The 22,241-nt window shown below is 40.2% G+C and overlaps 3 protein-coding genes and 1 long non-coding RNA gene across 7 annotated transcripts in view; 3 read left to right on the forward strand and 1 right to left on the reverse strand.

The window, feature by feature from the left end:
* Positions 1 to 1,025: 1,025 nt before the first annotated feature.
* Positions 1,026 to 8,641, forward strand: snrpa1 (small nuclear ribonucleoprotein polypeptide A'). 3 transcript variants are annotated; one of them, XM_034581700.1, is made up of 9 exons: positions 1,026 to 1,213; positions 3,268 to 3,415; positions 3,516 to 3,594; positions 4,056 to 4,102; positions 4,187 to 4,289; positions 4,913 to 4,992; positions 6,085 to 6,160; positions 6,647 to 6,740; positions 8,364 to 8,641. In XM_034581700.1, the coding sequence occupies exons 1-9, from the start codon at positions 1,132 to 1,134 to the stop codon at positions 8,525 to 8,527; spliced, it is 873 nt and encodes a 290-aa protein (XP_034437591.1). In that variant the 5' UTR covers positions 1,026 to 1,131; the 3' UTR covers positions 8,528 to 8,641. The 3 variants fall into 3 exon arrangements, 2 of the variants coding, with proteins under 2 accessions (XP_034437591.1, XP_034437590.1); XR_004613496.1 differs by having other exon boundaries at positions 1,029 to 1,213; positions 6,085 to 6,264; positions 6,548 to 6,740; XM_034581699.1 differs by having other exon boundaries at positions 1,029 to 1,213; positions 8,361 to 8,641.
* LOC117759537 lies at positions 5,057 to 8,630 on the reverse strand. The gene is made up of 3 exons (XR_004613501.1): positions 8,620 to 8,630; positions 7,314 to 7,319; positions 5,057 to 5,192 (listed from the first exon to the last, which is right to left on the reverse strand). It is a non-coding gene; the product is annotated as an uncharacterized LOC117759537 (long non-coding RNA).
* Positions 8,642 to 9,841: 1,200 nt separating the features above from the next.
* On the forward strand, positions 9,842 to 14,727 carry selenos (selenoprotein S). 2 transcript variants are annotated; one of them, XM_034581707.1, is made up of 6 exons: positions 9,842 to 10,076; positions 10,698 to 10,829; positions 11,607 to 11,713; positions 11,785 to 11,874; positions 12,677 to 12,749; positions 14,083 to 14,727. In XM_034581707.1, the coding sequence occupies exons 1-6, from the start codon at positions 9,986 to 9,988 to the stop codon at positions 14,160 to 14,162; spliced, it is 573 nt and encodes a 190-aa protein (XP_034437598.1). In that variant the 5' UTR covers positions 9,842 to 9,985; the 3' UTR covers positions 14,163 to 14,727. The 2 variants fall into 2 exon arrangements, with proteins under 2 accessions (XP_034437598.1, XP_034437597.1); XM_034581706.1 differs by having other exon boundaries at positions 9,845 to 10,076; positions 10,692 to 10,829.
* Positions 14,728 to 18,244: 3,517 nt separating this feature from the next.
* The window catches only part of chsy1 (chondroitin sulfate synthase 1), a 57,200-nt gene continuing 53,203 nt past the window's right edge, over positions 18,245 to 22,241 (forward strand). Inside the window, exon 1 of the mRNA XM_034581661.1 lies at positions 18,245 to 19,121. The gene's annotated coding sequence lies outside the window, so the exon portion shown is untranslated. The remainder of the gene's footprint in view (positions 19,122 to 22,241) is intronic.

The raw sequence follows: 22,241 nt of genomic DNA on the forward strand, positions 1-22,241 counted from the left end.
AAGTGAAGTTCCTGTATAGACGCGGACTTACTGTTATGAATCTGTAACTTCACAAAGGAAAGGTTTAATGTTTTAGCGACCCTCCGAAGAAAACACGGTGTTGTTTAGGGAAGTTTCAAATAAACCTGAAAACATCAGTTGAAAGTCTCGACCATCTTTCGGGGATATGCTGCAGATAGATAAAGGATAGTTTTCATTTTTGTCCATAATTCAAATATTTCGTTTGTTAGTGTAAGCTATTTTATTTAGTGGCTTTATTATGGAAGATTGATGTGTAGTTCCTGTTATAAGCAGGGTGTTGGTTGGGACTCTTGTTTTGAAAGGGGTTCTAACGGAAGAGGGTTCTGTCGATAGAGAAGTTTTGAAGTGTGAAGGAAAGTAACCGGGTGTGATGTCCCGAGTCAATAACCATCTCTCATGTCCTTCTTCGGCTGAGGCCTGTGACAGTATAAGAGAACAACACGCTCGGCTACATTAGTCTTTTGTGGTTCACTGTTATTTATACAGAAGGAGAGTCTGACAGTTTGAAGCGACGCTATACGTCATGGCGCTAATACAAGAAATCGTGCCAAACAAAAGACTGTCTAAGAGCAGCAGCTACATGCAGCCCGCTGAACAAGGGCTCTGTGCGAAACGTCCACGCAACATGTAACTTCATCAAAATACTAGATTACAATTATCTATTGCGTATTGCATACGCTTCCGTATATTAGCGCCATGACGTATAGCGTCTATACAGAAACTTCACTTTCAAAATAAAAGCATGTAAAAAAAGCTCTGTTTTTCTAATTAATTTTTTTTATCCCTTTCAAAAAAAATTAATTAGAAAAACAGAACTTATCTCGGAATTTCCGAGATAATTATCTCAGAAAAACAGAACTTTTTTTTTTTCAAGTGAATGCAATACGCTTCCGTACTACGGTAATCTATCTATCTATCTTTCTTTATTTCTTTCTTTCTATAGAGCATACACTCCAGTGCGATAGGTGGCGCCACACAGCCCTCGAGGTGGTTCGTATCCCGTCGTTAAGGTGAAGTAAGAAGAGCTCTCAGGCTTTGTTCCGGTCAGCAGCGTGTGCGCAGTTTGGTTGCAGAAATCCGAAGTTATTAACGTGTGTTGTATCCTTCGACATGGTGAAGTTATCTGCGGAGCTGATTGAGCAGGCCGCTCAGTACACCAACCCTGTGAGAGACAGAGAGCTGGATTTACGAGGTTAGCTAAACTTTCTTCATCGCTACCTCGTTAGCTTGGTGAGCTTAGCTTGATTTGGCTAAATGCAGGCCCGCGCTCCATTCAAAAACTGAGTTGGTTGGTTAGGCACTTTGTGACTTGAGCAGCAGAGTCTGTACTGTTCGGCTGAGTTACGCTACATTACTTTTTACCGTGTGACTGTTAGCAGTAGCATAGCAATAGCTCAGTGACTGAGAGCAACCCCTCCACATGAGCAGATAATCGGGTCTGTGAGCTAAAGCACTAGTGAGTCAAACACCGGGATCCACGGGGAGTTCTTCCATAAAGCAGCGAAGTTACATGAGGTTTCCATCAGGTGGTCCGTGTAACGTTATCGAGGTACTGGGCCTGCTAGTGTTAGCATAGCTCTCCTACATGCCCTCCACCAAATTGCATGGAGCTTGTGTGGAAGTGTTGACTGAGAGCTGACGCCAGGGACCGTCAGTAAAGCACTGTCTCATTGAAACGTTACCACGGTTTCTCATTGCCAACACTTGCTATTAGAGGATACTAGAAGTTTTTTTATAATATATTAGATAAACACGGTTTTCAGTGTTCCAATTAATGTGACCCTGGTCTAGACACACCCACTTATATTAGGGCTTGAAAGTGTACATGTTATACTTGAAACAGATCTGTGCCAACTTTAAAATGTATTGAGGATCATTCGAAAAAAAGGCTTTGAACTAGAGGTGTGCATCTTAACTAGCCTCACGATTTGATTAAATTCAGATTCGATTCACTACAATGTATCGATGCATTTCAATGTATCACAGCCACAATTATGTTACTGCAAATGGTGGCTTTTTCATCAGTTAATACAATCAGTCAGACAAACATGAACTTTTTTTTTATTTAGAAAGTGCTTTTAAATGTATAATAGACTGTTACTTCTACAATTGTGCTGTAATTTACAAAATATGGTTTTCAATTCAAAAATCAGACTACAACTGTATCAAGGTGGCCCTGTCTGGCCCCCCCTGGGCAGTGCCACTGAAGTGAGGCGCATTACTCCGCTGGTCAACAAGTGACTCTGCTCCTCTGTTGTTTTCTAATCATCACACTTTAGAACTGATCTCATAAAAACGGCTGAATTCATATTTATGTTCCTGGATAAACGGGACGTCACTTCTTCTGCAAGAGTTCAAACACCGCGCTACGTCGTAATCGCAGGAAGAACTTCTGTCTGCTGGAGTGTGTGCGCGTGCATGCATGCTCTTCTCTTCACACAAACTGATAATTACTTGTATTTTGGTTATTAATCAATGATGTCGTATCGTGACTCTGGATCATCCCGCTCACTTAACGATGTCCTGACTACATACAACAAGTCTTGTGTTGTATGTAGCGGTGCACGGTGTGTTTAAACATGTCTCATAAACTCTAGAGTGACTCAAACTAACAAAGTAAAAGTCAGCCCTGTACGTGTCCTAATAATTTGTTATCAGTGATGTGTTAATTGTTTAAACTGTAAAAGTGAGCGCATGTCAGCGGTGTGCTTCTGTCCTGATCCTGAAGCAGCGCTGATTATGATGCAGCGGTGGGACATTGCTAAAACAATGAACGTAGCAGAAAACATAAATCGATTATGTTCTATCACTGCATCGATGCAGTCTTTCAAGTCAGCATCCGATGCATCTAAGCATCGAGAAATTTCCGAACCTCTACTTCGAACATCACACTCTCTGTCTAAGCGGACTGAGCAGTCTTTGTTTCCATCATACCTTTTCGTTGTGCCCAAAGTTTTTTACCTGCTGCTGAATTTTATAACTAAGGAGCACATGTGCTGAGGAGAGTAATCATAATCATGTATTTAAAATGTACACTGTAATTCCAATGCAGTTTTCAATATGTAGTCTACAATGGAAAAAGTGAAAACTGATTAAGCAAGTAAGCCTGGCTCATCTATATTTTATTAGATGATAGAAAATGTCCAATGCTTAATAGAAATTATGAGCCAGGATAGTACATTTATCATAGCTCATTGATCTTTATAGATAAAATTAAATGTCGTTTTTTTTTCTTTTTCTCCATAGGTTATAAAATCCCAGTGCTCGAAAATCTCGGAGCAACTCTGGACCAGTTTGACACTATTGACTTCTCTGATAATGAAGTCAGAAAACTGGATGGTTTCCCTCTGCTCAAAAGACTGAAAACACTGCTAATGAACAACAACAGGATTTGGTAAGTTACGGTTGCATCCTTGTGTAAAACAAAACATGTTAATCTTGAATAATCAAATTTACCACTCCTTGTATACCCTTTTATACAATGTTTTCTCCAGTCGTGTAGGTGAGAATCTGGAGCAATCGCTGCCGAGTCTGTCTGAACTGGTTCTCACAAATAACAACATTCAGGAGCTGGTGAGTACATTTCAACAGCATTTCGTGCAACAGAACAAACTCAACTTTTTGTATTTGAAATTAAAATGTTGACTGCAACATATACGCTGAAATGCTAGAAAAATTGGAATTCTTCCACAGTTTGATATTCTTGTATTTTGTTACTTCCATGGTGATCATTTTTTCTCATAGCAAAATTTTTACAAGTAATTCAACAAAACCACAGGCTCCAAAGTGTAGATGTATTTTAATGATGTTTTATTGGGTTAAATGGCTTAGTTTTAGTTTCAATGGTATTTTGTATAAAATATCACTCATCTGGACCAATGCTCTTTAATGAATCTCTCCTTTTATAAGTTTTTTAATTAATTTGGTAACTTTGCCTCAATTTTTAAGTGAAGTGAAATGTAGTGCCGGGAGGCAGGGCTGAAGACATGCCTGTGGTGGTTTTTTTGTTGTAATGTCATTCTTTTCTTTTTAAGGGTGACTTGGACCCTCTAGCCTCAGTGAAGACATTGTCCCTCCTCAGGTTAGAATCATCAGTACTCAACTCTGTCTTGTGCACTGCCTTATTATCATTGTACATGTTCTTAATAATTACTTAAAATTCCAGCCTGTTAAGGAATCCAGTGACCAACAAGAAGCATTACAGGCTCTATGTCATCAGCAAAATCCCCCAGATCCGTGTGCTTGACTTCCAGAAGGTAAAGCTTAAGGTAAGTGCAAGTGACCGGGTATATTGTGCCTATTCTTCAAAGTCAGATTGTAAATGTTATGTAATGTGGGGACATTAAGCTATTGACCAGTCCTCAGTGACTTTATTACAGTATTGGAGATGGAGGCTAAAAAGTACAGTACAGACTGGTTAACTTAAAGGGGACATAGCATGCCCATTTTACCACAAGTTGATATGGTTCCTTGGGGTCTTAATGAAATGTCTGTAACATACTTTGGTCAAAATACCACAAGGGGGGAGGCGGGGGGGTGGGCCAAGGCCATGTAGGGAGACTTCCAGTGCCTTGTTACGACACAAAACCCAGGAAGCTCAATCGAGTCACTCAAGCATGACGTTTCTGACTTAGAGGAACCATAACAAAACGCGCAAGTGTTTTTTTTCCCAGAGTTTTTGGGTTGGTAGACATGCCAGATACCCACATTAACCTGTAGAAGCACTAACAAAGTGGAATTTGCATGCTATGTCCCCTTTAAACTTTGCACTGGATACAAATAATGAGTTGTGGTGAATTGTGTTTTTTCCTGCCTGGCCTTGTCCCCCCTTGGATCAAAGCTCAGTGTGTGATTAACAAAGGTTTTCAATTAAACTGTGATATCATCATAGGAGCGCCAGGAGGCGGAGAAAATGTTCAAAGGCAAACGAGGTGCTCAGCTTGCAAAGGATATTGCCAAGCGAACGAAAACGTAAGATAAAAGTCCACATAAGACAGCAGCTCCTCAGAACCGCTGGATCCTGGCTGGTGGAATGGGTTAACTAATCAATAAAAAACACTGTCAAAACTTGTATGTTTGTGTACTTCAGAATACACAGTGATTGACAAACATACAGGAATTGGAGGAATCTGCTTTATTTGTTCCCCTCTGGCTATGTTTAGATGGTCCAGCTCAGTATTTGGATGGCAAATATTTCTTGTTCTTTAGCACATTCAATTTAAAACAGCTGCACTGACTGGTGAGTTGATAATAAGCTTTCCCGGATCGAGTTGTTTGTTTCTTGTCAACTGTCAAGAGAAGACCTCAAACAGGCCAGTTTTCAGTTCATAAAATCAGTGTCAGAATTCTGGGACAAAGTTTATTTGGACCAGTAAAACAACCTTAACCAAAATAATGGGAAGAAAAAATTGTAAAGACCAAAGGAACTGCTCATGACCTTAAAGCGACCAGGCAGTATTTATGTTAAATAAAGTCACAACTACATGACTCTGCAGGAGCTTTTTAATTTGAAACGATGGCCACGGGAGAGAGAGAACAAGAAGAGAAATAAAGGCAGGTATTAAGGGGCAATGTCAACAATAGCATTACAGCTGTTTATTGAACAATATACCCGAAAACATTTCAAATTCAAGAATCAAAATTAATTTCTTTACTTGATCAAGAGCACACAGGTCTTTCTATGTTATATTGTATCATTACTATTTTAAATTGAATGTGCTGAAGCTCAAAGCCTTTAGAGCAGAAACCATGCAACTGTCTAAATACTTGCAAGGATTAAAGTTTCAAATGACTTCAGAGTATTTCATAGTGCAAAGAAATTAAACAAGTGGAACAAAAACAAACCCGTCAGTGGAGGTGATTAAATATATAAATGGGCCCCAACCCTATAAACCTAAAGCCAGTAGCGTTTACCACAGTGTTGCTCAGGACTGCTGTCTTTGGACAATGTATCAGTTTATTTGACTTAAGAAAAGACACTACACTTGAGATTGACTACACTGGTTGAGAGGTCAGAGGTGCTGTTTTTGTCCACATTGTCTAAAAGAGGTGTGTTACTTTCAGATTCACTCCTGGAGTGGCTGCGCAACTTGAGAAGAAGAAGACGGGGCCGTCTCAAGCAGATGTGGAAGCTGTCAAGGTTCACTTTGTTCATTTGAAACTGATGACAATGAGTTTTGGGGTTGTCAAGATATCAAAAGCAGATTTTTTTTCAAATGTATTATTTGCATGACCCTGTCATAGAATATGACATGGGTCCACCAAAAATGCAAATCATCTTAATGAGACTCTAGCTTTTTCTGTAGTTTTCTATCACATTTGAGTCTTCCTCTGAGGAAGCTTTACTGAGTTACTCAGTAGTCACCATGTGATCTAATTATTGAAGAGATTTGTAATTGTTTTCTGGTTGGGTCACCTTTGACCTCTTAGACCATGCAGTGATATATTTTTTTTTTTTATGTACAGCCAAAGAAAATCCTTAATCAAAGACTGGGGTTACAAACACGTGAAGACAATCACTCAGCTCAATAACTATTGTACAGGGAAATTGCAGGATTTAAAGGGGTGAACAGGATTTGTCGGATCAGTTCAGGCTGAGGTTAACATGAATGTGTTTGTATTTCAGAACGCCATCGCCAATGCTTCATCATTGGCTGAGGTGGAGAGGTTGAAAGGGATGCTTCAGGCGGGACAGATCCCAGGCCGAGATCTAAGACAAGGTCAGTGTGGACCCAGTGCTATTTCAGAACCAAACTAATACTGCAGCCCTAACAAAGTAGTAGGTTCTGAATGGTACTGGTACAATTTTGTAACACTTTTGGAAAAAAAAAAAAAAATTTAACAAGAAGACTGGGGTCAGATACTTGTGCCTGTTTCAATGATCACTGTCAGATAAGGAGATTATTGTCATACATTTTTCCTGTGTCGTGCCCGAGTGGTATGACAGACTACATACTGCTAGTCATATGTTTGCAAACTTTTATGACATACTTTCGTTGCCAGTAAGGAAGCGCTCGCAACTGACTTCCGATTAAACATGTTTGGATGCCATAAGGCGTCCCAGATATGGTGTTAAATAGTGTCCATTATGACACATTACATGGGATAAACAATTGATTTGTTTCCTAACTGATATCATGTAGTCTGACCCCGGCATTAATCCTGTGTCATTGAGCTCCGTTGTTGTTAAGCTTTTAAGAACACATCAGTGAGATGCTCAGTTCCATTGGCTGACATGTTTTGTTGCCATGAAGAAACTGGTTCATTTCCACAAAATGTCCTGCTGCAGCTACTGCTCACTACAGCACCTAGTGTGGATTAAAGCCCAATCCCATTTCACCACTTGGCGCTAGCCCTTCCCCTTCGTTTAGCTCGTTCCTGTGCATGGGTAGGCTGTCCCAATACTTGCTTGGACAGAGGGGTAGGGCCAAGTGTTAGATCCGTACAGTCTTCGAAACAGAGTTTTTTCAGACCCACACTTCAAACCGAGGGCTACGAGAATTTCCCCAAATGCCTTGCGAATCAAGCTGGGAGGGACCGACAAGTATAGCAGGACATATAAGGATTAAAAAAGTATGATTGTAATGTCTTTATTTAATATCATTTCAATGTATTACGGTCATTTTTTTCACAACGGTAACAAAATCTCCACCGTTAGCATGCTAGCGATCTTTTTTTTTTTGTGGCATGATGTTCCCATATTTTCACATAATTTCAAGTCGCATCCCCCTCTTTGAAGAAACACAATGCACTTGATTGAACCCGCGTTTAGCAGCGATGTTACTGAACTTAACTGCTCCTCTAATAACACAGCATCCTGGCAGGGTTGCATACAGACCACTGCTAGCAGCTTGAATCTGTTTGCTTTTGATTTATTGCTGAAATAATGCCGAGCATCCAAGCTATTCAATTTCAAATGTCATTGATTCACCTGCATTAGCATAGAAGTTATTGGATATTATAGGCTTGTCACTTTAGTAACTGCAAACAATGGCATTGGTTTATTTAAGATCTCAACCATGTTTTTACGATGACATCCCCGGGCAAAACTTTTTGTCTCGTCCATTTACATTGACAATTACTGATGATTTTCTTGAAGGGCTGTCCCAATTCGTAGGGTAAGATTTCAACCACGACCCCTTGTAGCTCCGTTTCATGGGGCAAGGTAACCCTCAAAAACAAGGTGTAGGGAGAAGTGGTGAAATGGGATTGGGCCTAAGTATTAAGAAATTGACGAAGAAAACATGGGATAACTTCAGCCTTACCCGATTGATTTGATTTGTTTATCAGTCTCATTGTATTTTGATAGATGGACTAATAAATCTATTTGTTTTTTAAATCAGGTCCAGGTGAAATGGTGGAGGAAGAGGAGGAGGAGGAGGAAGAAGAGGAAGACACTGAACAGATGGAAACACACATGGGTGGAGATGCTGGAGAGCAGATGAATGAGAGAAATCCAGAGGATGATGAAGATATGGTTCAAGAGCCACATGTTAATGGTTCCTGAAAACCCTGAAAGCATTTTTCGTTTTTTATGTTGTGAATTTCTTGTGTTGAACGTACATTTACCAGGGCTGGTTTTTTATTTTGTAAAATGACCATTAAACAAATTTTGAATATTTGAATTGGGACCACTTTCTTTATGAGGCAGCCATTGACATTCCAAGCTGAATGCAATTCACTTATGTGGACTCTGTCCAATATTTTAAAATGGTATTGCACTGGATTGAGAGAAGAACTTAAGCCATAAATTCCTGACATTTTCTCAATAGGATGGATCACATCCCATTTACCATTGACCTTAAAATACAACATGTCTATCCATTATCACAAAATAGCCTTGAGATCCAATCACGTTGCTGAAGAATGTGTTCTGGTGTGCTACTAATAGGTCCAGGTATATATCTATAAACATATATAGATATATCTATATATATCGAAGCTGAGGGCCAGAGGACTGCCCTATTGCTTTTTGTTTGGTTAATCAGGAAAATGAATCCCTTTTTTGATGGCTTGAAGATACTCGAAAACTCACCAAAATGCGGGCGCCTCAGGCCTGATAAATGTATGTATTTGAGTAATTCGAAATGGGCCTGCCAAAATAAGTGAATAGCAGCCATAGCACCACGAATGACCGACATGTGCAAAAATCCGTAGTGACGTGTCATTTCATTACGAACATAAAACTCTTGGATCGATATGCTAGACCAAACAGGAAATTGGCCATAAGTGGCAATTTTTAACCATTTCCACGTGTAGTATTTGAACGTAAATCAGATCAACCCAAAGGTTAAGCTGAAAGAATAGCACTTGTTTGTGACTTCATATTTAACTCCACCCATCCTTGTCAGTTTGATTTAATGTCGCAGTGTCAGTGGTCATAGATTCCTTTGATGTCTTTAGATTGTTGCAAAGGTGAAAGATTTATACGATCTGAAGAGAAACAAGAGTTAGTCTGTATGTAGTGATAGCATCGCCTACTGCCAAAAGAAGGTAAGCCTCGTTTTACAACTTTAATTCGATTTACATAAAAATTTTAACCGTGTGGTCTACACACGGGGTTACGGGCAGGAAGTGACGTGTTTATCCTTCCCGCGATGCACAAAACGCACACCACACGTAGACGTTTCGCCAAGTCCCTGTTCGCTCTTCCTCGCGGCCGCATCAGGTCCCGAGATCGCAAGTGGTCGGGCCCTCACAGTGCAGCTCGCAGCCCGAGTTAAAGATGTGTCCCTGATAGTCTCCTGATCATCACTCCAGTCCTGTAGGTGGCGGTAAAACGCCTTTAACAGATATAACAACCGTCAACAATCCTCGAAGAAGAAAGGTAGCAAGTATAAACTGACCACGTCACGTTTCCTCTGTTTTAGTTCGATCAAATATGGTGGACACGGGGACTTGTCCATAACACAAGTGACCAAAGAGCGGATAACGTTGTGTATACGACAGAGAGAGAGTTAGCGAGATGGATGATGTGGAGATCACAGATGAGGGAGGATATCACGTGGAGAAAGAACCGCCTAAGAACCAGGATCTGACTTCACTGAGCCTGACGGGTTAGTTCACACTAGACCGGAACACTGTGTTTACTGCTGCCCGGACATAACTTCAGATTTAGCGAACCGATGAGTGGTTTAGTTATCGTAAACAACAGCATGCTGATAGTTAGCACAGCTTATGGAGACAAACACCAGTTGCAAGCTGAAGTAGCTGTTAGCTGATGGCAGCTCGTCTCCCAGTGTGAAGCTAGCTGTTAAAATAGTCATGTCTTTGTATGTGTATCTATGTGTCCATATTACCATACTGTATCTATTTAAATACACAGCCATATATACCCATACATATATGTACGTATACGTATGTAAACATGTATGTCTGTGTCCTAATATGATGTTTGTGTATATATATATATACACACAATTGTATCTTCATATGGACCATTAAACCAAGTTTCTAATGTGATATATCAGAGATATTCATATTTAATAAACTACATATATCTGATATGATATATGTTAGTTAGAATCCTGGATGTGTTTAATTAATTAGGTCAGTAATTATCTCAGATTTTCATGCTGTAGTTTTTATCGTCCCAGTTTCTTTTTATAGATATGAACCTTAGTTTTAATATTGATTAATATGCATCTAATGTGTTTTCTCCTCATGTACAAAAACAGCGGGAGAGCTTCTGTCCCAGTATGGTTGGTATCTGCTACTGGTGTCTGTGCTGGGCTACCTGCTCATCCAGTACCTGAGCAAGAAGAGGTCCAGCCAGAGCTCCCAGAGCTCCACCCCAGCAACACCACAAGGTGAGAACCACACATCATGTGATACATAAAGGTACAAAGCCAAAAGGTCTGATTAGTCAAATGTAAGTAAATCAAAACAGCATTCCATGTACAATGTAGGGTCAAAGAATATAAAGAAATATGTAAATATAACTTTAGCGTGTTTGCAGTAGTCTTTATAATAGTTTCAAAAATCTATTTTGACTTCCTCACATAGTACATGCTCTTGTTAACCAGAAGAGCACCAGTCAGAGACAAATAGATCCTGTTATCAGTTTCCAAAGTGACTGGGACACTGTTCCTGTAATAGCTGTGTGGATATTGTTTGGATACATATGAATCAGTAAACATTCTGCCTAAGGTATGTTAATTCAGTTTTCAGTGCCTGTAACCCATTCTCCATGTTCATACTGCCTGAGTCTTTTGCAACATGACTCGTCTTCCTCTGGCAAAAAATCTATTTTACCGTGAGGCTTCCAATTGAGTGGGTCTCTTCCTTCAGGTGGTCACGTGCACATCTACATGACTGAACAAATCTCATTCATTATTATATTATGATCATTATTTACAGTAGATTTTCACTTCTTCCCCTCTGAACAAGTTGTCCCTTCCTGATGTCTGCCTGTGACACCTACTGTACTTAAAACTTGTTTTAGAGAATATCAAAGTTGCATCTATAAACTGATGATTTGCACCACTGTTACATCTGTGGAACATGTCAATGGTTTATTTCAAAGGGATTCACTGTTTATTAGTAAAGACTCAATTTTATGTGTTTTTGTGTGCTTGTTTGTGAAGATTCTGCGTTTGTGGCAAGAAGACAAGAGGCCATGGAAGCAGCCCGGAGAAAGATGCAAGTGGAGCTTGATGCCAAGGCAGTCCTCTTCAAAGAAAAACAGAAACAGGTGCAGTAGTGAAAGAGAGATGATGATGTTGTGTGACTGATGGACCTTAACTCATTGTATTCTTCAAACAGCAAGAAGAAGAGAAGAGGAGGCAGAAGATAGAGATATGGGATAGCATGAAACAGGGAAAAAGCTACAAAGGAAATGCCAAACCCCCTCAGGTGAGTTTCCACTTTAATGATCTGTAACTTTGTTAGAGCAGGTTCTTTAATCTGAGGCCTCGCTCACTTCAACATTATCAAACAGAATTCTTAATTTTCAAACCCTTTGATTACCATCCACACAACAGACCATAATGAAAACTATCTCACCTTTCAGTTGGATACAGAGGTAATAATAACAATAATTTATACAGCACTCAAGTTCTTTACATGGTTGAAACAGGATAAAGAAATGTCAGGAAATAAAATTATACAGAAATAAAACATCAAAATACAATTAAAACAATAACAAAATTCATTCAATAGATAAGGCAGTATGTCGGTAAGAAAATTGTGTATTAGGATCAATTAAAGGCTTAATTACTTTAAAGATATGCTGCTGATTCTGTAGCTACAGATCCTCAGGGAGGCTCCTCAGAGCTGAGGACTTCAAAAGCCCTGCCACCTTTAGTCCTGAATCAGGTCTTAGAAACAGAACAATACACTGATGTACTTTATACAAGGACGTCAGACTTTAAGTTTTAACTTTTAGTTGACTCTGGCTTGACATGGCATGAAAACGTTATACTGTTTGGTCTCAGCCGGTCAGAGAAATCTGACATCACTTCATTGTTTTCTTTTATAGTCGATCACACACTGACAAACAGCACTGACCTGTTTCTGCTGTAAAATGAATACTTCACTTCAGTATAAAAAAGTGATGATCAAAGGGTTTTATGGTTGTCAACTTCATTCTCGCACATCAGTGCGGTCATGATGTGAGTCCCCCACTGTTGTATCTGATGAATACATCTCTCTGCAGACCACCGAAGAGGCCAGCTCATCAACCACAGCGCAGAAACCAACGACGGATAAGAAGCCACTTCGCAGTGCTGGTATGTACTTCACAGGACAGCAGCTGGAACACACTGGAGCTTGAAATGTTAAAGAGAGGGAGAGCTCCAGTAAGCTCTTTCTTATGTTGTTGTTCAGCACAGATGGAAATTGGCCAGTTCGTTGACAATATTATCATCCCCACTGTCCCCAGATTGCGTACATTTGAAGAAGCTGATATTTTGTTCTGACTGTCAGATGTTTGAGTTCAACATCTGAACTTAGTTTCTGACCTTAGTTTTTGAGGGATCAGTGTAAATGCTTAAAATGCACAAGTTGTCAACCTGTGTGGAAAGAGAGAATCACCACAGTAACTCATGATGGGGAAATACTGAGGTTAAAGAGGTGCTAGTTATACTGTATGTTGCTAGTTCCTACTTTTTGTTTTTCATACAGTTTTTTCATTTATAAGAAAACCGTACATGCCCTGTGATTCAACACAATGTGCTTGAATGTAAAGGACCATGTACCAATTCAAAATATGTTGCTGTTTCTATACCAACAACAAGTTCCAGCTTCCACCCATTTAATCTGTGTTTTCCTCTTTTAACAGACACAGTTTATTTACCTGGTTATTTCCTCAAACATCTACTTAATCATGTTGGACCTATGTTCAACAGTTAGCTAAAAGTGATTTTCACTGCTGGAAAGAGGGCATTTCTTAAAAGGAGGTCACCTGTGTAGGATTAGACCTGCATTTATTTTCAAAACTAGAGAGAAAACAGAGGGGCAAAAAGCATTCACCCTCCTTAGACTTGCGCTGGATTTTCCAATGTTATGTAATAAAGCTACTTTTCTTTCAAATCCAGAGGAATTTCAGTATCAGGTTTTCCCTGTCACCGTTGACAAAACAACGAGCTGGACAGATTGTTTTGGAGACTTCCTTTTGGCCTTCATTGAAGGCGGGCGAGCTAAAAAAAAATCACCCTCTGGTCCAAACCATATTGCAAAAGCAATTTAATCCAGTGGCAATGGAGGGAAGTTAAATTCCATTCATAAACTTGCACTCTGTACACCAGACTGAGCAGCAGTGTCTCTCTGCCCTGGGTGAGTTTTAAGGCTAATTCAGTGATGTCACAGTGTACTGACTCACTAGGAGTACACGTCTATGTCCCTGAAGCGTGATGAAGAGTTAAACCACTAGAGGTCAGCAAAGGCAAAATTATTTAGGTGATATTGTTGGATGATGTTTTTGTATCTGAAACAACTGATTACACCCTCTGCTAATGCCAGTCGTTTAAATAACCCCAACCCTTAAATAATGACTGTGTTTGTCTTCTGTGTGTGTCTCCTACCCCATTTTCTTTTCATTCTGTTGTCCTGTGTCTCTTTCAGGCTACAACCCCCTCTCTGGAGAAGCAGGAGGCTCCTGCGCCTGGAGACCCGGCCGGAGAGGGCCGTCATCTGGTGGATGAGGTTAAAGAAGGTCAGAGACTTAGGTCTGCGTGACCTTTGACCTCTGACATTCTTGATGTGCACACAGGCTGATTGAACCAAGCTGACAACGTTATTAAACCCACACTTACATGAAGATTTTTGCTCAGTTAGCGTTATTTTAACAGCACATGCCTTCTGTCCTGCCTGATTTCCTCCTGTTTGATTCTCATCACTGTTATTTACTCTGATCTCTGTGCTGCTGTATTGTTTAGCATCAAAGATAATCTTGGATTATAACTTTTAAATTTCAAATGAATCATGGAGTTGAAAGCTTGTAATGAAGCCTAACCTGTAAATGGTTTTTAACCACCTGGTTTGGCTGAAGATGTTTACAGTCTGTGTGCTGCCTGATATATTTTAATAAGTGTGTAACAACATAACTTTACAGTTTCTACTACTACAGCAGCTGTAGCTGTTGGGCACTGTTAGTTATACGCAACATTAGATTCAGATTATATAGTTACATTTTTGATCAATGTAAATGGAAGGAGGGTACATCTATCATGTAACACATGTTTCTGCAATAAAAATGTCCACAAAGAGTTTGAGTGTGTCCACCTGAGATTCTCTGAACACCTGAAGGTGGGATGAGGGTGCAACATGCTGTGGGGCTTTTATAAAGTCTTTGTAAGCTTTAGTTAAAGTGAATTTATCCAGGAAGTGGAGCTGAGGCTAAGATCTGTGAACGCATAACATCAAAGTGGGCAACTGCCTTGGGGCTCCAGATTCTCAGGGGCACACAGGCCCCATGTTTATGATGGTTTACAGGAGCCCAGTGGGCTTGTCTTGTGAACAAGTTACAGTTTACATCGTCTGGTTCCTTCAGATCTGATAAACATGTTGAAAGCATTTTCTTTTCTCATAAAACATTTGCAAAGCAGATTTTTCTGAAATTTGGCAGTAATTTTTGCACTTATGATTACAAGTTAGCAGTTGTCTAACTGTGGATTCTTGCACAGATATCTTTGTGAGGACCATGATGAGCCTACACCTTACAGAGTGAGGAAATCTTGACATTGTTGGTCCTCACTCCCTGTCCCTATTTCAATGGACTGTTTGAGAGTGAAAACTTAGGGTTAGGTTTAGAATTAGGTTGGGGTCAAGCATTTAATTATGACATTTTGACTGGTCGTCACAAGTTCAAAGGCTTGTTTGAAGGTTAAGACTTGGTTTTAGGGTTAGGGTTAGAATTATGTTTAGGGTTTGGCATTTAGTTGTGATGGTTAAGGTTGGGGTAAGGGGCTAGTGAATGCATTGTGCCAATGTCACTAAAATAGAATGTGTGTGTGTGTTGAACACTGAAACCAAAATATACCTGATATTTTGTGTCTAAACCTGCAACATTTACTGAAATGATAAAGGCCTCAAGCCTGTCTTGAAGGGGGCTATAATTAGTAATAAAAGCTCATTTTAAGATCCTCATTATTTCCCAGCAGGCCTAAAAGCCGGTATTTCAGTGGAGGAGTACTGACTGTTCTCTGTGGCTCGAGGCAAAAAGCTCCAGTTTCATTGTGTCAAATAGTTTGTGATAGTTAAATTAAGTGCAGGTTTGTTTCTGAATCTGGCACACTTGAAGCCCAATGTGGAGTGAAAGGACAGAGTTAAGAATGGTTGTGTAATCTGGGGGCTCAGGTTTTCCAGGACAGGAGTTCAGCTTTCTCTCTTTGGCTCGAAGCTAAATAAAATAAAGATGTCATGTGTGTTGTACTGAGTGCATGCACAAAGACCTGGAGACATACTGTACAAATCACTATCACTATCACAGATATTATTAATGGTGGCAGCCTCTTGGATGAATGAGTGTCTGTAGCTTCAGTTTATTTTACAGTTCATTCCAGTGGTGAGGCTCATGTTACTGGAAGCCAGTCAAGTTAACATGATCAACTCAACTAAAGGATCTTTAATATTATAGCAATTTAAATGGCATAACCTTTATTAATAAGAACCCAGATTGTCAGAGTTGAATGGCACAGTGGCGTAAGTAGACTTATTATATCTTTCTTACTAAATTAACATGTATGTAAGATGTATGAAACTGATCCTCTTCAGTTTCATCAGATAAAAACGCAAACAAATCAGAAGCAAAGTGTCTATCGGTCTCAATACTTGCTGACTTCCCTGTCTGTGTCTTTCTGTACACAGACCTTTTATGGGATTAATAAAAAAAATACTATATTCCAAAACGTAAGAAAGATTGAAACTCTGTGTTTGAAAGCATGAAATCTAATAAAAGTATTTTGTATGACTGAAACTATGTGTTGAAGCCTTGCATAATGTTGTCTCTGCAGGCAATTCTTTGAATTTAAGTTTTCCTTCTTCAAAACTGCAGTTCTCTTTTTACAGTGTTTCTCCAACACTACATAATTTGCAAGGTTTCAAAGCTGGAAAACAAACTGATGAACTGGGAGAACAGTGACATGTTTGAAACTCTGAAAATGAAGACATAAAACACTGGACACTAATTTTCAGAAGCCGATTAATCCACATGTTCTATACTGAGTGTGTTTGGCAGCAGGACGGTGTGTGTGAGGAATGAAATGAACTCCAGCTTGTGTTTATGGTGATGAATAAACATCTCGCACAGTGCATGGACAGGCTCATTGATGTAATGTTGATTGTTATTGGACAGCCATGCACATAGGATTAAGATATATTAGGCTTTGGATACATGCACAACACTTGTTGGTGGCAATAAAATCATTCAAGTCTATTGCGTTTGTATGCAAGGAGAAAATGTGTAATACCACCAGGTTGAAAATGTTGAACACGTGCCAACAGGTAAGCAGACAAGTGAGATCCACTTGTGAGAAATGCCAACACGTGGTACACATAACACATACTTGATGTGTACTTACCCTGCTGCTCCTATGAGTATAACCCACAATTTGTCGCAGTTGGCTGCTTCATAGCAGTCCAGGTGATGGTGGTAATCCACCTACTCTGAGAGTCCCAGCTGCTTTGTAGTCTTTGTAGCCTCCACACTTTGCGATCCCCTCGTATACCCGGCATTTCCTCTGGGTTCACTTTGAACAGTCTTGATTGTACAAAATATGTCAGAGACTTCCTTGTCAGTTGTTTTGACACACCTAATGAGTTTAAGCATTTTTAAAAGTTTAGGTCTTTTTTCATCTGGGTTCAATTTAGAGACGCAAAAACTAAAATGAGACAATGGTTTGTCACCACTAATGGATGGCTTCCATTTTGAGAAAATTAACAGAACTGTTGGATGGCATTTTTGCTGTTTACCAATATTAATAGATTATTGTATTAGGTTTTTGTGTTAGGCATTTAGTTGTGATAGTTAAGGTGTGTGTGTGTGTGTGTGCACACAGAGGAAGTACACTATATATATGACAATCACAGACTGTGACTGGCAGTGTTGATGATGGTTTGAAGAGAATATCACACAAGTTTGACCTATTTTGTCAACTTGTAGTGAACCAACCCTGTGAACATCAAAACTTAATCGGATGGGTTAAAGGTTTTGTGTTTGTATGGTTAGGGTTAGTTTTCATGCTTATAATATCAAGGGGGAAAAGCATGAAAACCATGGGAACCACAAGGGGGCGCTCGAGACTAGAGAGCAGGCTGAGAGCCATGCTACGTTTGTGGTCGCTCGTGTGATGTTAATCCATCATTTAGCCAACAAGTTAGTTCAAGTAAAGAAGCAAATAGTTAAATAGAACAGCTCTGAATTGTATTGATTGTGGATATTATGTAATACTGCTTTCTATTGTAGTTTTCTGGGGGCGTAGTACTGATCAGTGACCAAGAATAATAGATTCTGGACTTGCTGGATGATTAAAGTAACATTAGAAATGAATACAGTTAAAAAGAAGAAATTAGAACTATCTCAATCCGAATCATCTGCATTTGACTGGATTTGTAGTTGCTCACAATATTTTTACAGTCCCAAAACTAGTGGTTTGAACACCATTGGCATGTTTTATCATTGGTTGTGGTAGTGTTGTTGCTGAGGTATTGATGTTGTTATCAATATACATGATTTTGTGTTTGTCACAGAGAGCACCTCCAGTTTTCAGAAATACCATCGTGTGGCAGATGTACCCAGTGTTGGACAATTTCCCCACACCCCTTGAACGCAGCAGCGCGGGGCCAATGGTTGGAGCGGATTCACGCAGCCAGCCAGTCAGGGCGCTTCTACGGAAATGCCGTTGGGTCAATTCGACGTTAAACCGTTTCGCGAGCAGCGATCAGGACAGTCTGAATCCTTCCGACGGCGAAATATGGCGAAGACGGGGCCGCTGCTGAAGGCAAAGAAAAGAGCTGGTGCGTCTGTCGAGTGGCGTTGAAGTGAGCCGATGGTGGAGCCCGACGGGCGGTTTGATGAGCAGCGGGCAGGGCGACGGTGGGAGAGCGGTTCAGGTGGCGGCTTCAAGGAGACTGCTGTGATGCTACGTAGGCAACTGGAAGAAAAGGGCTTTTCTACCATGAGAGAGTGTGTGTGAGCCCGGTTTTCTGGAGACACGGCAGCTCTACCGATCCGCTCCTGTTGCGTTACTGTCGTTCATTTATTGAGTTTTTGAATTCAGTTCACCGGTTAGTGTCTTTTCCGCTGTTTAGGACACAGCGGGGATCCACGGCGAGCTGGTGAAGTTTTGGGGAATGGCAGGTCGAAGCCGAAGAGCATGGTTTAGTGTTCTGCTGGGGCTGGTGGTCGGGTTCACTCTGGCTTCCAGACTCATTTTACCCAAAGCGACCGAGTTGAAGAAAGCCGGACAGAAGCGGAAGGCGAGCCCCGCCGGCTGCGGGCTTAACGGGGCTCTCAGGAAGGAATACGGCGGAGTGTTATGGCCACCGCAGGATAACGGTTCCCCGGCGACCGAGAAACCTGGCTCCAGGTCCAACAATTTCCTGTTCGTCGGGGTCATGACTGCCCAGAAGTACCTGAACAGCCGGGCCGTGGCAGCGCACAGGTACGTGGTGTGTCGGGGATCATGTCTCCTCTGTGGAAGGTAACGGTCCAGCAGTGTCCGTGTGGCCGTCACTCAGTCACCTGGAGGGACGTCGATGAAACGATCAGGCAGCTAGCGGGCAGCTCCAGTGCTGCACACCGCTGGCAGTCAGGGTTTCTTCCTTTCAGAGGGAATTCATGAGAAAAGACGTTTAAGGATAGTGCTACAGTGCCCTCAGTGTGACAGTACCAGGTACACTGTGCACTGTCATGAAAGATATTCAATTCAACTTTATTTGTCGATAGATTTTAACACAAAGGGCAGGAAATCCACCTAAGAATTACAGAGGTAAAAGTAAAAGGCTGTGCAAATATTTAACAAATTCTCAATTGTTAAATAAAAAAATATCAAACTTAAGTGAATAAAAATAACTCAACCTAAAAGCATATTGTTTATATTGCATCACAGCATATATAAACTCCAGGAATTAGATATAGATACTCAATTTTTGCCGCTGCACCATTCTATCCAATGCCTTTGAGATTTTGTCTTGTCCCTAATCTAAATTTATTCAGTCTCTATTTGACAGTCCAAGTCCGGCTTGATTTATGACTAAAAAGATTAATTGATTGTTAGAGCAACTGTTAATTGATAGCTTTCTCAATGACTACTTGCACAATCATAATGGAGCTCTTTGACCAGAGCTGGACATAATGAGTTTGTACTAACTGACCTACTGGCTGGTCAGTGGAACTGGGAGAGGTTAAGCTGGGCGACCTGTGAAGTGTCATCTCTGTTCTTGTGCAGCTAAGATAGTATATTGGTCTTGTGGTCCTACATGAGGACTACAGGTCTGCGAGGCAAAATGATGCCAAACCAGGGCTTCTCAAACCCTTCTCACTTCACAGCTTCCCAGAGAATCAGAGTTGTACTCAATCAGTACTCAATCAGGCATTCTGACATTTCCACTGAACATGCCATGGGACCTCAGGCCTCAGACTGGTCATTTTTTACTCCTGCACTAATGATACATGTTAAAGCCTCCTAAAAAAACTGGTGTCTCCCGTATAAAAAATATATCAAAGTACAACTCAGAGCAGCAGATATCCATAGTGTGAGTCAAATGCGAGTTTATTGCTCCTTAGTTTCACAGTACTGTGTTGGAAAACAAACAGAAACAAGGTTAACGATTCAGTCTCCGTGTAGAACATGACTAGTAAATCGTTTCATGTTCAGGTCAGGCTTTCTGGTCATGACGCTGGTGGAGGGCTTTGCAGAAAAGGCATTCAGCTGGAATGTCTGATAACAAAAGCCTAGTCTGATCTCCATTAAAGTGTTGTTCCATTCAAGGAGTTAGGATAATTGTGATTTCACAAAATATAAATATAAATTGAAAGAACTGCAATTTGTTTCCATGCAGATATGAGGGTACATGGTACTGTTTACACCAGAATAATCCTTTAAGGGCTCTACCGATTTGGATTTAGGCCTAAACCTTCTTTCAAGACTCTGATGCCAACAGCTCCATTGATGTTGTGCAGGAGATTATTGTCCAGTGAATGTCTTTCTCTGGGTTTCCACCAGATTCACATAACACTGAGAACAGGGCAGTCACTTTGGAGGGGTCTTGGGGAGTGTCCCCCACCCATTCCCTAAATAGAAAATGTGTCTGTGACAGCCCCAATTTGTTACACATATTGTGTGTTTGACTGGTAAACATGTGAATTATTGTAAAAGAGAGTTCATCTTCTTGTGTTCTCTAGCCCACACGCTCTGTAAATAGCTATTCATATTTAAGACCACTCAACACTTGTAATGAAGACCCATTCAACTTTATTTTATTTATTTATGTATGGACACCTTCACATGCCACAGTTGTCTTATTTTTTTTTCTCTAAACATCAATACGCTCTTAATTAGTGAGAAATGGTAATTTTACGGAGGAACATGTTTTTAATCCATGTTTTATTTGATTTAACTTTGCGAAAAAAACTGCGACTGAGATCATGTGAATCTATTGAACCAACTCAGCCACTGTCACCTCTGGCTCTATATGAGCAGTGTGCAGGTATGATACGAGACGGACCAATCACTTTGTTACTCAGGAGAAAATTACTCAACAACAGTGTTCTCAACCAAAACTTTAAACATGTGGAAACTCGTGTGTATTACTGCAGGAATATCCATTACATCATATCTTATTTTTAAACATGATTTATGACATCTTACATTAGTTTGCATAAATGGTCATTGGCAAAAAATACAATTTACCTATACAACTTCTAAAGAGATAGTCCTTCAATATATGTAATACATATTTTTTAGTCTTAAAAATGTGTTTAAACAAGTGTCATTTGTTAAATATCTTTTCAAACAGCTTAAATCCATTTTTTAACAGTATTTTTAACTTCACCACTAAAAAAACTGTCAGGTGGGGTGGCACAAACAAATATCTTTAAAGATACAATCTGAAGACAATCAGTTGTGCCACCTAACAACCAATTCTCTATTAAAGTTTTACAATAAAAGTAGTAAATTGAACAAAAAGAGGACACTTCGGTTAGATCACATTCCATCCACAGCAACTGGAATAGGCTAGAGTGCAATAATTGGATTGTTGTAATGGATTCAGATTGAACTAGTTTTGGTCATGTCTTTGTTTCATACATGAAGCATTGTAGGAATTTAAAAATGTAAAATGAGTGTGAGGCTGAGGCACAGCTACATTTTCCTCACATGCCAGAGGCCTGTTACTGTGACAACATTGTCTGTTTTACTGTGCGTTTGCAGGGCGTCCTAGAGATGGCTCTGCTGTTAAAAGCGCAATGAAAATAGACATAATTCATTAATTTGTTCATTCATTAAGCCCATTAACGTGTGTGGTGTGTATGGAAAATGCAGCTTTTAGTGGACTATTTTTAATGTGCGATTGTCAAACTGCTGCAACCTGTTTTCTGATGTGGCTCTTATAATGAATATGTCCCCTCCCTGTGCAATCAATCCAATTCATTATGTGTTTGTCGTAGGTTATTTTGCTAATATTTGTCAAACACTGAAGAAAACTCTGTTCTCGACATAACCTCTCAGCTGAGCGCGCACACACACAGACACTCAACGTGAGCATGTGGGGGCGAGACTGAT

This window comes from Hippoglossus hippoglossus, chromosome 3, assembly GCF_009819705.1.
Source record: "Hippoglossus hippoglossus isolate fHipHip1 chromosome 3, fHipHip1.pri, whole genome shotgun sequence".
In the NCBI taxonomy this organism is placed as follows: domain Eukaryota; kingdom Metazoa; phylum Chordata; class Actinopteri; order Pleuronectiformes; family Pleuronectidae; genus Hippoglossus; species Hippoglossus hippoglossus.

Bases quoted from the DNA above. Each gene is read 5' to 3' on its own strand.
- snrpa1 (XM_034581699.1), top strand. From the start codon at position 1,132: ATGGTGAAGTTATCTGCGGAGCTGATTGAGCAGGCCGCTCAGTACACC. The intron at 4,290-4,912 runs GTAAGTGCAAGT...ATATCATCATAG, and splicing joins TCCAGAAGGTAAAGCTTAAG to GAGCGCCAGGAGGCGGAGAA. The intron at 6,161-6,646 runs GTTCACTTTGTT...TTTGTATTTCAG, and splicing joins CAGATGTGGAAGCTGTCAAG to AACGCCATCGCCAATGCTTC.
- selenos (XM_034581706.1), top strand. From the start codon at position 9,986: ATGGATGATGTGGAGATCACAGATGAGGGAGGATATCACGTGGAGAAA. The intron at 10,077-10,691 runs GTTAGTTCACAC...CCTCATGTACAA, and splicing joins GACTTCACTGAGCCTGACGG to AAACAGCGGGAGAGCTTCTG. The intron at 10,830-11,606 runs GTGAGAACCACA...TTGTTTGTGAAG, and splicing joins CACCCCAGCAACACCACAAG to ATTCTGCGTTTGTGGCAAGA.